Source organism: Orcinus orca, chromosome 11, assembly GCF_937001465.1.
Source record: "Orcinus orca chromosome 11, mOrcOrc1.1, whole genome shotgun sequence".
NCBI lineage: Eukaryota > Metazoa > Chordata > Mammalia > Artiodactyla > Delphinidae > Orcinus > Orcinus orca.
Window position 1 is genome coordinate 98,063,011 of NC_064569.1, and position 13,503 is coordinate 98,076,513.

Genomic DNA, 13,503 nt, shown 5'->3' on the forward strand with positions numbered 1-13,503 from the left:
CATATTCATGTATTGGAAGACTCAACATTATTAAAATGTCAGGTTCCAACCACTTCAATCTGTAGATTCAATTCCTTCCCAATCAGAGTCCCAGCAGGCTTCCTTAATAGAAATTGATGAAATGATTATAAAATTTATATGGAATTGCAAAGAACCTAACATAGAACTATGAGAGTAGAAATGCTCTAGTGAGCACTTAAAATATGGTTATTATATTCAAGGAACTAAATCTTTCATTTTACTTAATTTTAATAAATTTAAACAGCCACATGTGTCTAGCAACTTACTAACTGGAGAGCACAGATGTACGGTACCCACAGCAATCTTGAAAAGGAAGCACATCATTGCAGCATTTACACATCCTGAGTTCAAAGCTTACTACAAAGTCACAGTAATCAAGACGGCATGGTGCTGGCACGGAAATAGACAAATAGATTTTTGAAACAGAAGGAGTCCAGAAGTAGACCAACTCTATTAGGTCGTTTGATTTAAACAAAGTCACCAAAGCGACCCAATGGAGAAACAGAGCATCTTTCAACAAGTTATTCTAAAGCAATTGAATGTCCATATGGGAAAAAAACAAATTTCAACCCCATCTCATATCATCCACAAAATACTTTTTTGAGATGAATCAGAAACCTACATGTAAAAGTTAATACTGGAAGAATCTAAAAAAGAATAGCTATTCATATATGTATAACTGAATCACCTTGCTGTATATCTGAAACTAACACAACATTGTAAATCAACTATATTTCAATAAAATCTTTTCAGAAGTTTAAATTTTAATTTTTTAGAAGGAATTACAGAATATTTTTGTGTCTTGGGGATTGACCAAAGTATTTAGGACTGGGAGAAGTACCAGGGAATTTTCTGTGTGGTGATGTTCTGTATCTTGAGAGGGGTTTGCGTGACAGTGGTGGATGCTTTTTTCAAAACTCCCCAGATGGTTCCACTGTACGTGAATTCATCCCCCTTCTGCCAATTAAAAAAAGCACTGTAAACAAATGTGGAAGTCTAGTTAGCGGTATGCATGCTAAGTGCTTAGAGGTAAAGTCGACTGATATCTTTCACTTACTGCCCTGTGCATTAAAAGTAAGACATATTGAGGATGGATGGAAGGATGGATGCTTATGCAATAAAGCAAATTTAGCAAAATGCTCATTGTAGAATGTAGCTGGTGGATGTATGGATGTTTATGATACAGTTTTTTTCAACTTTTATGTGTGTTTGATATTTTTCATAAAACATCGGGGCTGGGGGGAGACAAGATATATTAATGGTTAGCAAAAAAAAAAAAAAAGGCTCAGAATCATTAGAAATCAGAGAAACGTAAAGTAAAACCATCATGGGATACTGCTACCCGCCCACCAGAACGGCTGAAATGAAAATGACTGACAACAGCAAGGGAAGAGAGGAAGCTGGACCAACGTGAACTTACACACACAACCACGAACGTCAAATGGCGCATCCACCTTGGAAGGCAGTTTGGCCGTTTCTTATAAGGTTACACAGTTTACCTATGGCCCAGCAATTCCGCTCCTTGTATTTACCCAAGAGAAATGCAAACATATGTGCACAAAGAGACTTTTCTAGGGACGTCCATAGCAACTTTATCTGTGTTTGCTCAACCTGGAAGTAGCCTAGATGTCCATTAACAGATGAATGGCAAAACAGCTAGGGTCTGTCTACAGAATGAAGTGGACCTTTAATCAGCAATAATAAGAAATGAACATACACCAACATACACCAACACGGATGGATCTCAAAACATCATAGTAGCAAAAGAAGCTTAAATACAAAGGGGTGCCCACTTCATGAATCCATCGATTTGAAGTTCCAGAAGCTAATCTATGGGCATAGACATTAAAACAGCGGTTGCCTAGCAGCGGTGGGGAGAGGTTGAAGCCACAAGGGAAATTTTTGGAGCGATGGGAACGTTCTATGTCTTGATTTGGGGTATGTGACACGGGTGCATACATTTGTCAAAGCACGTTGAAGTATGCACTTAAGTTCGGCTCACTTCACTGGGTGTAAATGATATCCTGATTTTTAAAAAATGAAGCCAGCCCGGGGAAGAACAGCTACGCAAGTTATATATATACCTCCATGTAAGGAAATATTATGAAATCGTTAGCTTATTTTCAAATAAACTTTTTAACAACATGATAAACTGTGTATCATATTAAGTCAGTTTTACGGAGAACAGAAAATTATATATTCAGTGTCATCTCAAATCTGAAAAAAAAATACTTTCTTGAGTCTAAGGCACTATAGATTTTAAGACTAAACACAGATTTGAATAACTTTTCCTCTTTGGGACCACAGTCAGGCTTGAGTCTAAGCCCACTTCACTCATTTCCTTGGGGGCTTTGCTCCGTATCAAGCCCTTGGAGAGATCTTCTTGGACCCCATCCACACTCCTCCCTTCTATGAGATACACGTGGGTTTATCATTCTCTTCTCCTGGAAGAAGGAGGACTCCACAGGGGCAAAGTCTCTGTCTTGTTCACCCTTACATCTTTGGTTTCTAGAACCATGTCTGGCAGACAGCAGGTGCACAGCTGTGGGTTACTGCGGTCCTTTTCTCGTTCAGATTCCAAAGGTTCTTCTAAACCTCTCTGGGCAGTCGGCGTGCTAAGAGCAGCATCGCTCTGACGCACTGCTTTTTATGCCCTAAAGCTCCTTTAAGGCTGAGACTACCAGAGTTGTCTCTGCTTCTCCTGTTCTGTTATTTCATAGCTTTGTGGACGGGTTCATCATTTAAGTGAATGAAGTGTAACTGGTTTATTGAAGCATCTCAACTCGTTCGGAATAGAAATAGAAAAACTTTGATTTCTTCCAGACCCCAATCCAGTGGGATCTGTCAAACCCCTTCCCACTAGGTAGGAGGTCCCTTAACGATATCTTGGCCACATGAAAAGGTTTTCTTGTCATTTTTGTGTGTAGAACAGTCTCTTGTTAAGACTAAGTCCTGTTTGCTTCTGAAGAATGTTTGGCTCCAACAATTTGGGGCGTGTCTCATCCCCTCTCCCCAGGGTTGGCCGGAGCTCTTTGTGACCCTGGTGGCTTTGGAGGGGCTAAGAGGCCTTCTCTTAACTGGACTTTGCTTTTCCCTCGCCGGGCCACATTGGTGCTCGTGTCAGGGCCACTCGAGAAAGAGGACATAGGGTTCCTGGAAAGGCTGTAGCAACCGCGGGCGCTCACTCCTCCTGGGGCCACTGCCACACCCCCCTTCCCCCCACTCCCTGCTCCCACCTGCTCACCGCTGGGAGCTGCCCCAGGCCCATGGGGATCCTGGCAGCTCTCCCACAGACTGTGGCTTGGGGTCTCTGTTGTATGGGTCTGCCATCTTCACTCTGTGTTTTCCAAGGTCTCCTTGGCTATCAGCGTGGATCAAATGGTTGAAGGGGAGAGAACAGGGAGCACCCCTCTCGCCCGCATTCCACTGGTTAGAATTCCATCATTGAGCCCCACCAGGTTGGAGAGGAGGCTGGGGAATGTAGTCTAGCTTTCTGCCCAGAAAGAGGAGAAAACAGGTTTGGTAAAGAACCAGCCAGCCTATGTAACCGTTCGGTGCTGGCAGACTGACAGAGCTAAGACATCCCTTCAAGTGCGGGGACTGACGGACCGTCAGCAGCCGTCAAAGTTCCGAGTACAGGCTTTCATTCTCGTATGTGGGTCTCGGCTACGACAGGAAAAGCCCAGCTCGATACCCCGCTACAGCGTATGCCTAGAAATTAACTTTTCTTGACAGGAAGAGGCTTTAGCAGATGCCCAGAGCCTGGTGGCCATTGGAAGCTCACGGGCAGATCACATGAGACTCCTGTCTTTGGAATTGCTCAGATACGATCTGAGAGTCAGCAGTTTCTACTGCTTTCAAATGTGGTGCTTGAAGTGTGACCAGCAGGGTTCTGGGGACGCAATACCGTTTGGAATCCAGAAGACTCCCCAGCTACATCCAGATGTTCCGGAACCCAGGGAAGAACTTTTGAAAGACACAGGGAGGCCCTTGTAAACCTCTTAGGACCAGCCGTCCGGGGCCAGCCGGCAGGGCATCGTGTGCACTCTAGACTTTTCCAAGCAGAAGACCCTGACTAGGCAGCAGGCTAGCCAGTTGGGACACAGATTTTCACCCCTGATCGCAAACCAGCCACCAGTCGTAGAGGAACGTTGGTTGAAACCCCAGGGGCAAGGCCTTCCGTGGGCACGAAGCAGCGGTCACCTCACCCTCCAGGGCTCTGGCCCGCGCACAGTTTGCCAGCCCTGCGTCTGCGCTGGGATTCAGGGCGAAATTTAGAATTAATTTTTATGTTCACCTGGTGAGAACAGCTAAGAAAACCTGAAGGGGAAGACCCCCTATTAGGAATACAAAATATAAACCCGAAATCACTTTTAAAAGGGAAGTTCTGGGGGAGATAGATGGATCACTAGATATTGGGAAAGTCGGCGCCACAGAAGATAAGATTTTCAGATGTGCTGGAAGAAACACATGGATGAGGGGGAGAAAGAAGTCAGTAGGTGATCTCGGGTTTAAACACTGGGGAAGGCTTCCCTGGTGGCACAGTGGTTAAGAACCCGTCTGCCAATCCAGGGGACACGGGTTCGAGCCCTGGTCCGGGAAGATCCCACATGCCGCGGAGCAACTAAACCCGTGCGCCACAACTACTGAGCCCGCGAGCCACAACTACTGAAGCCCATGTGCCCCAGAGCCTGTGCTCCACAAGAGAAGCCACTGCAGTGAGAAGCCCGCACACCGCAACAAAGCGTAGCCCCCGCTCACCGCAACTAGAGAAAGCCCACGTGCAGCAACGAAGACCCACCGCGCCAAAAATAAATAAATTAAATTTATAAAGAAAAAACTGGGGAAAAGTCAAGTTGGAGCCTCACCTCACACTACAAGCCAAACTAATTCCAGAAGTGCCTTTATTAATGCTAGAGAGAAACAAAGACCTTCAGTTTAAAGCAGTGAAGGAAACCACAAAGGACAGATGGAGGTGTTTGCAGCAAGGTCTACTCTTGTCTCTTCTCAGACCAGGGGATCTCAAAGTGGGCAGGACCCTTTCCGGTTCTGGAAGGCATTCCTGTTTCCGTAATACTACTGAAATATCCTGTGTGTTTTCCACTCTTGCTGTCTCCTGAGTGTACGGTGGAATTTTTCAGAGGCTACGTGATGTGTGATCTTGCAAAAGATGAAGTACAGGGGCAGGTCTGAGGTTCCAGCTGTCTTCTATTGATATTAAGTCAGACATTAAAGAAATTTGCAAAATGATGAAAGAATGCCACTCTTCTCACTGAATTTTTTTAGAAAATCGTTTTCTTTAAAATATGCTATTCGTGTTGTCAGGTGATGAGTTTATTTTCAAAATAGTATTTTGAAACATTCTCCATTTTAATTTGTAACATGGTAAATATTGATAAGCAAAATCTACATTAGCAGAAGCTCTTCGGGGTCCTAAAGGATTTTAATGGTGCAAAGGGATTCTGGGACCAAAAGGTCTGTGAACTGTGCTTGGTTCACAAGCACTTTGGGGGTGGGGGTGGTGTGTGTGACACACCATGGATGCCCAGCACATCCATCCACGCCAGTCTCACAAACGTTTGTGGAGTACCCACTATGCGTCAGCCACTGCTGCCAGCGCAGTGGTACAGCCGTATATGCGTGCCTGCCTTAAGAGCTGGTGGGCACGGGGCCAAGTGAGGGAACGGATCAGCTACGTATCAAGTTAAAACTTCAGTAAAACACACAAAAAAGCAAAAAGGTGGAAACATGTGCAACGAGTATGACACACAGCAGGTTAATATATTTAATATATAACGAGCTCATACAAATTTATCAGACCCCCAGTAGATAAGAGCAGAGGACACCAACAATACACAAAAGAAATACAACTGCTTGACACGAAGAGATGTTCTACTTTGCTAGAAATCGAAAAAATGCAAACTAAAATACAATGCTATTTTTTTCATGATCAGATTAGCAAGTATTTGGCCAGACGAGAATACTCAGTACTGGCAAGATGGTAAAATGAGCACGTTTATCTTTGCTGGTGGCAGTGTAAATGGGTACAAACATTTCTGGAGACCACCTGTCAGTATGTAATCATGGCCTCACAAGTTTTCATATTCTTTAACTCAATAAACGCCACCTCTGAGAATCTACCCTAAGGAAATAACTGGACATTGGGGAAAACTTTATGCACAAAGATATTCATCAATTCCTAATGGTGAAAAATTAGTAAGAGCATTGGTGATCAACCATTGGCGCTGCTTGACGGAGGAGCACACGGCCTTTCAACGTAAAATTAGAAATAACACGGGGAAATGCCCGTGACGTCAATGAAAATACACGATATCGTATCATTACAGTAGGTAGTCTCACAACTATGTTAAAACAAAAAGCAGAGAAACCATGGGGGGCGGGGAGAGACTAGGAGAAACACCAAAATGTTAAAATTGTACTTCTTTCTACTACTTTATTTTCCAAAATTTCTATGATGTGTAGGTTGGCTTTAATAATGAAAACAACCAGGACATTGTTACTTGGTTATGCAAAGGAGTTACTGATGCCGCGGCGAGGAGCTGGTGTTACCCCACCACCTTTACTGCGTCCGTGCTCTGCCAACGGCCACACCCGACGTTGGGACCCCAAGACCACACCCGTCATCAGCTCTGTCCACACGTGGTGGGTGATGGAATTATCCTAAACCCCAGCCCTCTCCCCACACAGGCAAGCTTTTGCTGCCGGCCCAACAATCAGTGCTGCGTTGCCTTCTCCAGAGCCCCATCTGTGTCTTCATCTCTAAGCCCCTAACCCAAGGCTTTCCGAGCAGAGGGGATCTCAGGCTTACAGCTCTGGTTGCAAGATGGTAGGGACGGCTGCTAAGATCTCTCCCCTCTTCCCGCCCAAACTCCACCCCTGGTAGCTGGCCCCGTTGTGTGTGTGCTCGTTCACAGTCACGGGGCTGCTCCCTTAAGGCAACCTAAGTACCTGCCCAGCTCTCCCCACATGTGTTCCCCCTCCTAAAGGTCGAACTGCCAGGATCATGGTCCAGCAGGTAGTTCTGTCCCTCTTGACAGCAGCAGCTCGAGCATCTTACCTGCGTCTTCATGGGGTACTTCTGGGCTCCGTGTCATGACCTCCTCATATACTCACCTGGGACCAGCGAGATGGGTCTTGGCTTTTTCCTAGAAGTCACCGAAATGCTTCAGGACATTAAGTCAACCCCAAGGTCACACTATACAGTAGGCCAGAGGTCACCCCTTCTTCTAAAACTGATCTCGAACGATGCCCTGTTACGCAATGAAGCTTCCTTACCAGATGGGGTACCACGGAGACCAGAAGACAGACAAAATATAGTCCAAATAATGTCAACACCATGAAAAACATAAAACTTTCCCTCACATGCACTGTTTAACACTACTAACTCCCTGTCCCTTTAATAAATCAACACCTGTTCTCTTAAATTCAGAGAAATTATAAACCCCAAATATGTACAGAACAGCTCCCGTCCCCCGCTGCCTTCTCCAGCTCGGTCCTCCCAGTCACTTGCCCTTGCTCTGGGCTGCATGAAGCCTGGGTCTCATCCTCTCTAGCTGGGGACTAGGGTGTCTTCCACTAGAGCCACCAGGGGCTCCCAACGTGGGGCTTCTTCCAAGTCCAACCCCAAGCCTCGCATCTACTCTGGTTTCCAAGGTCGAGGAAGCGATCAACAAGGTCGCAGGCGTCCAACAGCAGAGTCCCCAGCCCGTACCGTGCGCAGCAACAGGCAAAACCCAAGCAAATCACCAACCCAGACGCAGCTGCAGCAGCAGCCCAGGCTGGGCACGATGACCCATATGCAGAGGGCCGGTCACGGGTGCAGGCAGGCAGCATGGCCAGCCTTGCCTAGCGGTTCTGGCCTGGTTATGTGCAGCAGCTGAAATGCAGCACGAATGCAAACACAGCAGGACTTCTAACGCCACTTGGGTACAGCCAGGGGTTGGCGAGCAGTTCCTGCCCTGCTCCCGTGCTGGGTCTCCTACCCTGGCCGGGCTGGGCCACGTGGAAACCTTCAAGGTGTCAGTTACCCCTGCAGGCCTCCTTTTCCCCGGGTGTCATTGTACCCCTTCAGCTGTGGGCACCTCCACCTGGCAGGTAGGCAGAAGAGAACAGAGCAGGAAGTGCAAGTGATCTGCGCAACCCCACACCGGAGGGCCCGCCCCCCAGAAGAGTGGCCCACTGTGTGCCCTCCCCGGCTTCAGGCTTAATGAGCACCATGGTCCCGCCCGAACAGCCTCGGCTGGAATCCAGGGGGGCCTGAAGCCTGGGTTCAGGCAGTGGTTCAGCAGGGCAACTGGGCTAACGGAGTTTATGATGAGTGGGCAGCAGTGGGCCACGAACCCCAGCAACCACTGATCACCCTTGACCCTGTAGTCGGTGGTTGCTTCAGGAGCGCAGCCACTTTCCCCTGCATCATGGAAACTCTTAGGAAGAGGGGATGGGCCCTAGGAGCCAGCCACCGGGGATCCCAAGACGTAGGCCTGCAGGGGTGCACAGAGGCTGTCCTCCGGCCGTCGGGCCAGGACCAGCAGAACAGGGGCAGATGAACCCAAGGTAGGACAGCCCATCTCCCACCGCCCGGGTGGTCATGGAAATGCGGTTCATTTGGCATTGAAATATGGTGGGAGCACCACGGTCCAAAGGGCTTGGCCAAGACTCATTTAGAAAGTGGTTCTGGGCGTCCCCCGTGAAGGCCACCCACCACTAAGAGGCACAGGTTCGTCCCTCAGAATCAGAACACGGGCACCAGCTCTGCACCGTCACCGCATTAGGACCGAGGCAGTCCGCAGCTCTTTTCCTCTGCAAACGCCAGCAAGGCCTTGGCCGGGGCTGCAGAGGCAGACACCCTCTCTCCTTAAGGGTTCAGTGACGCATCCCAGAGGAGTTGGGTCTCCAGCCCTGAGTCCATGTTTTCTGGGACAAAGGCTGGACGTCTGATGGACAGCCCAGGCCTGGGGAGGACACGCTACACAGAGGCTTTGGAGACCTAGAGACCGTACGTGTGGCTCAAGGGGCTGAGGTGAAGGCCACATGTCCCCTGCAGGGAGAAGGGAAGAGGTCTCAAGCTAGACAAGCGCACCACCAAGTGCCAGTGGGCAAAGAGGAGGGGGGACTGCTGATTCCCACAGGGGGGACACCACCGCTGATTCCCACGGGGGTCCAGGGCAGCAAAGTGAGCCTCTAGAGCCCACCCTCAGCCTGCCGGGGGTCTCAGGCAGGGATGGGCGTGTATGTGCTGCCTGCGGAGGTTGATGGAAACGCCCAGTGATCCCAAGCCACAACGACCTGCCTAGCAGGCGAGTTCCGGATTCCCCCCAGTCCTGGCGCTATCAGAACACTGGCAGCTAAAGCCAGGCATTGATGGGGGTGCAGCCTGCGGGGGCCCCCCCTAAGGCCGCAGTAGCAGTCTTTCCCAGTGGCAGCAATGGGGCACAAGGACTGCATACTCATGTGCAGAGTGGAGCCGGCCCCCCGGAAACGCTGGAACCACTCCCAGCTCTGATCCTTGGCCGCTGACAGCAGAGACGAGGCCCCTGCCTGCTACGCTGGGCCCTGGCAGGGCTGGCAATCACCTACGGGCAGGGTGCCAGGCTCTCCTCTCCAGGTACCCCCATCAAGCCACCCGCCTGGCCAAAAGGGCTTCTTTCTGTCATCAGCAAGCTCACTACTGAGAACAGGGCAGCCAGGTGGGGAGCTGCCGTGGGGCCGCAGAGGGTGGAAGACGAACATCTGTGAACCTGGTCAGGCTGGGAAAGGTCAGCCCCAATGGTCCAAAGTGTGTTGCGGGGTCAGCGTGACCCAGCAGCAGAGCTGTGGTCACTAGAAGAGCTGGAATTGCAAGCGAGAGAAGGGAAACATGCAACGGAAGTTCCAAGCTAGCACGCGATACCAGGAAGCAAGGTGGGTCACAGGGCGCCCAGGAGCAATGACAGATGTCCTTATGGAACGAGAGAGGCGGGAAGGGACGTCTTCAAACAAGGGCGATGCTGTGTGGTACGGACACTTCTACGCAGCAAAAGGGGTATTGCTACCTGGGTGGCGGCAGACGGACCAGGGTGGTGGCCGATTCCTAAAGGTTCCGAGCTCTGGTGGGCAGGGCCGGGGCTGGACTGGTCCCATTGGAGGCTGGGTGCACAGGGCAGGGCACCGTGCCCGTGGCGGCCAGCTGGCGGCAGAGGGACTGCCGTTCCCGCACGGCTCGATTCGAGGACGAAGTCTTTCTGATCTGGGCGCGCCGGGCGTGCCGCAGCGGAGACTTGTAGGTTCTCCGCAACTCGGCCAGGAATCCCTGATAGTTGTTTCGCAAGGGGCTGTCGGGTTGCATGTGGGGGATCGCCCACTTCTCCGCCTCCCCGGTCAGCCGGGACACGAGGAACGCCACTCGCTCAGCCTCTCCGGGGAAGCGCGAGGCCTGGAAGATCATGAATCTGTCCATCTGCATCAAGAACCCCGCCAGCTGGCCAGGGTCTCCGGAAAAGGGCTCGGGCAGAGAGGTGGGAGGCGTCGTCATCGGCCGGGTCCCATTGGAGGTAATGGCCGAGATGGGTGGGGTGATCTGCAGCGCCCCGGGAATCCGAGCCCGGGTGCGTAACAAGGTCAGCTCCGCCATCACGCTCTCCAGCATGTTGGTGAGGTTGGCCTTCTCTGCCCGCAGGGTCGAGGCCTCCCGCCTCAGCGCGGAGTTGGTGAGGCGCAGGGAGGTCAGGGTGTCGATGACGTCATCCATTTGGGCATTGGTAGACGCTGCAGAGGCTGGCGTTTCAGCTTTTGCGGTCTGGGGTTGAACCATGGTGGCCAGAGGTCGGCCTAAGGCTGAGATGGATGAAGCGGGAGAAGGGGGTTTGGGTACCCCAGAACCTGAGCACCTGTAATGCTAAAATTGGGTAGACCAAGAGAGAAATCAAGGAAAGGGTAGGGTTCAAGACCCAGCGTGGCTCAGAAGCCCAAACAAGAAGGCAGGGCAGACGGACCAAGAGATGAGCACAGCCAGACCAGGCAAGGGGTGCAGACCCTCGCGGATCCCCAGCTCCGGATGTGGCTCCTTGATCGCCGCCCTCACAAGGCCATGGCGGGCTGCACAGGAGGGTGGACTTGTTCTGGGCCCTGAAGGACGAAAACATGGTTTAAAAACGGTTTCGACTGCGGAAACGGGGGTTAGAAGTAAGGGACGCGGCGTGGGAGGAGCAAAGAGCGGGCGGCGAGGAGGGCGCCCCCGCCGAGGCCCCCTCCCTACGCTGGGCCCGGCGCCCACCTGGGGCAGAACAAAGGGCCGATGCACCCGCGGCGGCGCCGGGGCCTGGGGCGGGCGGCGGGCGCGTACCTGGGTCTCCGCGGCTTCCTCCGCGGCTCCGTCTGCCGCGCCGGCCGCGACCAAGATGGCCCGATCGGGGAATGCGGGCAGGCAGATGAGTCACGGCGGCGGCGCCGACGGCCCGCCGGAACTGCTTCCCGGTCAGGTCAGGCCCGGGCGGCGGCGGCAGGAGGCAGGCGCGGGCAGCCTCTGGCGGGAACACCAGCCGAGCTGGGACCGGGCCCGGGGTCGCGGCGGAGGGCTAGTGGCTGAGCGGCCGGGGTGCGAGCGGGGCCTGCGCGGCTGCGGTGGCGGCTCCAAGCTCGCCTCGCTTGGGCCCCGCTGGTTGCCATGGAGACCACCGGCTCGCGCGCGGCCGAGGCCCCGCCCCGGAAATGGCGCGCCCAGCCCCGCCTCCCGGGCAACTGCGCTGTGCCGGTCCTCAGCAGCCAATCAGTGATGATTGATTTTATTATTATGAATAATTAAGAATTATTAAAATTTAAATTATTTAAATAATTAAGAATTATTTAAATTCTTTCTAAGACTGCTAGTAAAGCTCTTTTTGCATAGGTTGTAATTTTTTTTAACGAAGTTTGCTTTACATACTGTAACTTCAATACAAGTTCAATGTAGTGTATATTCACTGTAGAAAATGTTGATATCCGAGAAGTCTTTTTTGAAAAAGTTTATATTCAGAGTCCCTCCACTTGCGAGAACAAATAGTGATAGTTCTCTACTTCCATCCAGTCACTTTTCTATGATATATTCTATTACAAAATATCAATTATTGGGAATTCCCTTGTGGTCCAGTGGTTAGGACTCCATGCTTTCACTGCAGGAGGCACGGGTTGGATCCCTGGCGGGGAAATTAAGATTCCACAAGCTGCGTGGCACAGCCATAAATAATTAAATAAATAAATATTAATTATGGTACCTTATGCTTTGCGACCTTAATAGCATACTGAATTTGAGCATTTTCCATTAAAACTATTTCAAAAGCATAGTTTTCAATTACTGCCTATGTTCCAATGAAATCGTGTACCCAGTTTATTTAATATGCCCCCTTTGATAGAGCTCCATCTTATTTTACATGTGGAAGTTTTATAAACCTCACTTGTGTATGAATCCTAGCCCCTTCCTCTGCCAGCTTTGCCGGGGTAATTGCCCAGGAGTGAAATTACTGGGCCAAAGTGTATGAGCTATTTGACTCAGGAACTGGATGCCTTTCCCACTTGACCTTGCTGAGCTACTTCTAAATGGTCAATTCCAGGATGGAGCATGAATGGAGAGAAAAGACGCCCACCATTGCTAGTGTTTCGAGGACACCGTCTTCAAGGAGGCTGAACTACCGGCAGCCACTTGCACCCCTCTGGCAGGCCTGGGAAGAGTCGGCTTCACTCATGCCTTTACAGTTTTTGCTTCTATAAAATGGGAGTTGGAACATGAGGGTGTCAGCACTTGGAAGAGATAGTCTAGCTGTGGCCACAACTGTGTGTACCCCAGTGTGACAAAAAGTGCACCTTTTGCGACCAGCTGAAAATGTCTAGTACATGAAGCAAGAGGGGAAAGAAAGGAGACAGTGTTTCCTTAAACTGCTTCTGTGAGTTCTCCCACCTCACGAGGAGGCAGGAGCTGCATTCATCTTGCCTGAGGTCGGTGACTTCAAATGCAGAAGTTGTCCTATACCCCTCTACCCCTCCCACTTTTTCCAAACACACAGAGGAATCCATTCCTGTGAGTCACCCCACCGGTTTTTCTGCCCTCAGCGCCCCGATCGCACCTCCGCAGGTTACTGGTTGCTGTGCATATGAGTGAAGTGTCTGCTGCATTTCCAGGTGTGGTTGACACCATACATCTTAAATTCTCAGATGCATTTGATATAAGGTGCGCCTTGATTTGAGAAATGATGAAACATAAACTTGAAGAAATATATAATTTATTTGTATTTCACCTATCTCAAACAGGATACAAAGTGGCATTGCATAAAATAGCGCTAAATAAAGATGAAAATAAATATTAAAATAAGAAAAACAGAGTATTTGGCTTCAGATCCAGATAATGCTATGATTCAGGCTGTGAGGTGTTGCTCTCTGCCGCAAACACACAACAATAAACTATACAATAAAGTGTTGAGAGGATCTGGCTGGGCTCAAAAGCAATATAAACTC

The 13,503-nt window shown here is 50.3% G+C and overlaps 1 protein-coding gene across 1 annotated transcript; it reads right to left on the reverse strand.

Moving 5' to 3' along the window:
• Positions 1-5,783: 5,783 nt before the first annotated feature.
• Positions 5,784-11,715, reverse strand: RTL6 (retrotransposon Gag like 6). Its single transcript, XM_033405222.2, has 2 exons — positions 11,363-11,715; positions 5,784-11,145 (listed from the first exon to the last, which is right to left on the reverse strand). Exon 2 carries the CDS (start codon positions 10,829-10,831, stop codon positions 10,112-10,114), a length of 720 nt encoding a protein of 239 aa, XP_033261113.1. The 5' UTR covers positions 10,832-11,145; positions 11,363-11,715; the 3' UTR covers positions 5,784-10,111.
• Between the last annotated feature and the right edge of the window lie 1,788 nt (positions 11,716-13,503).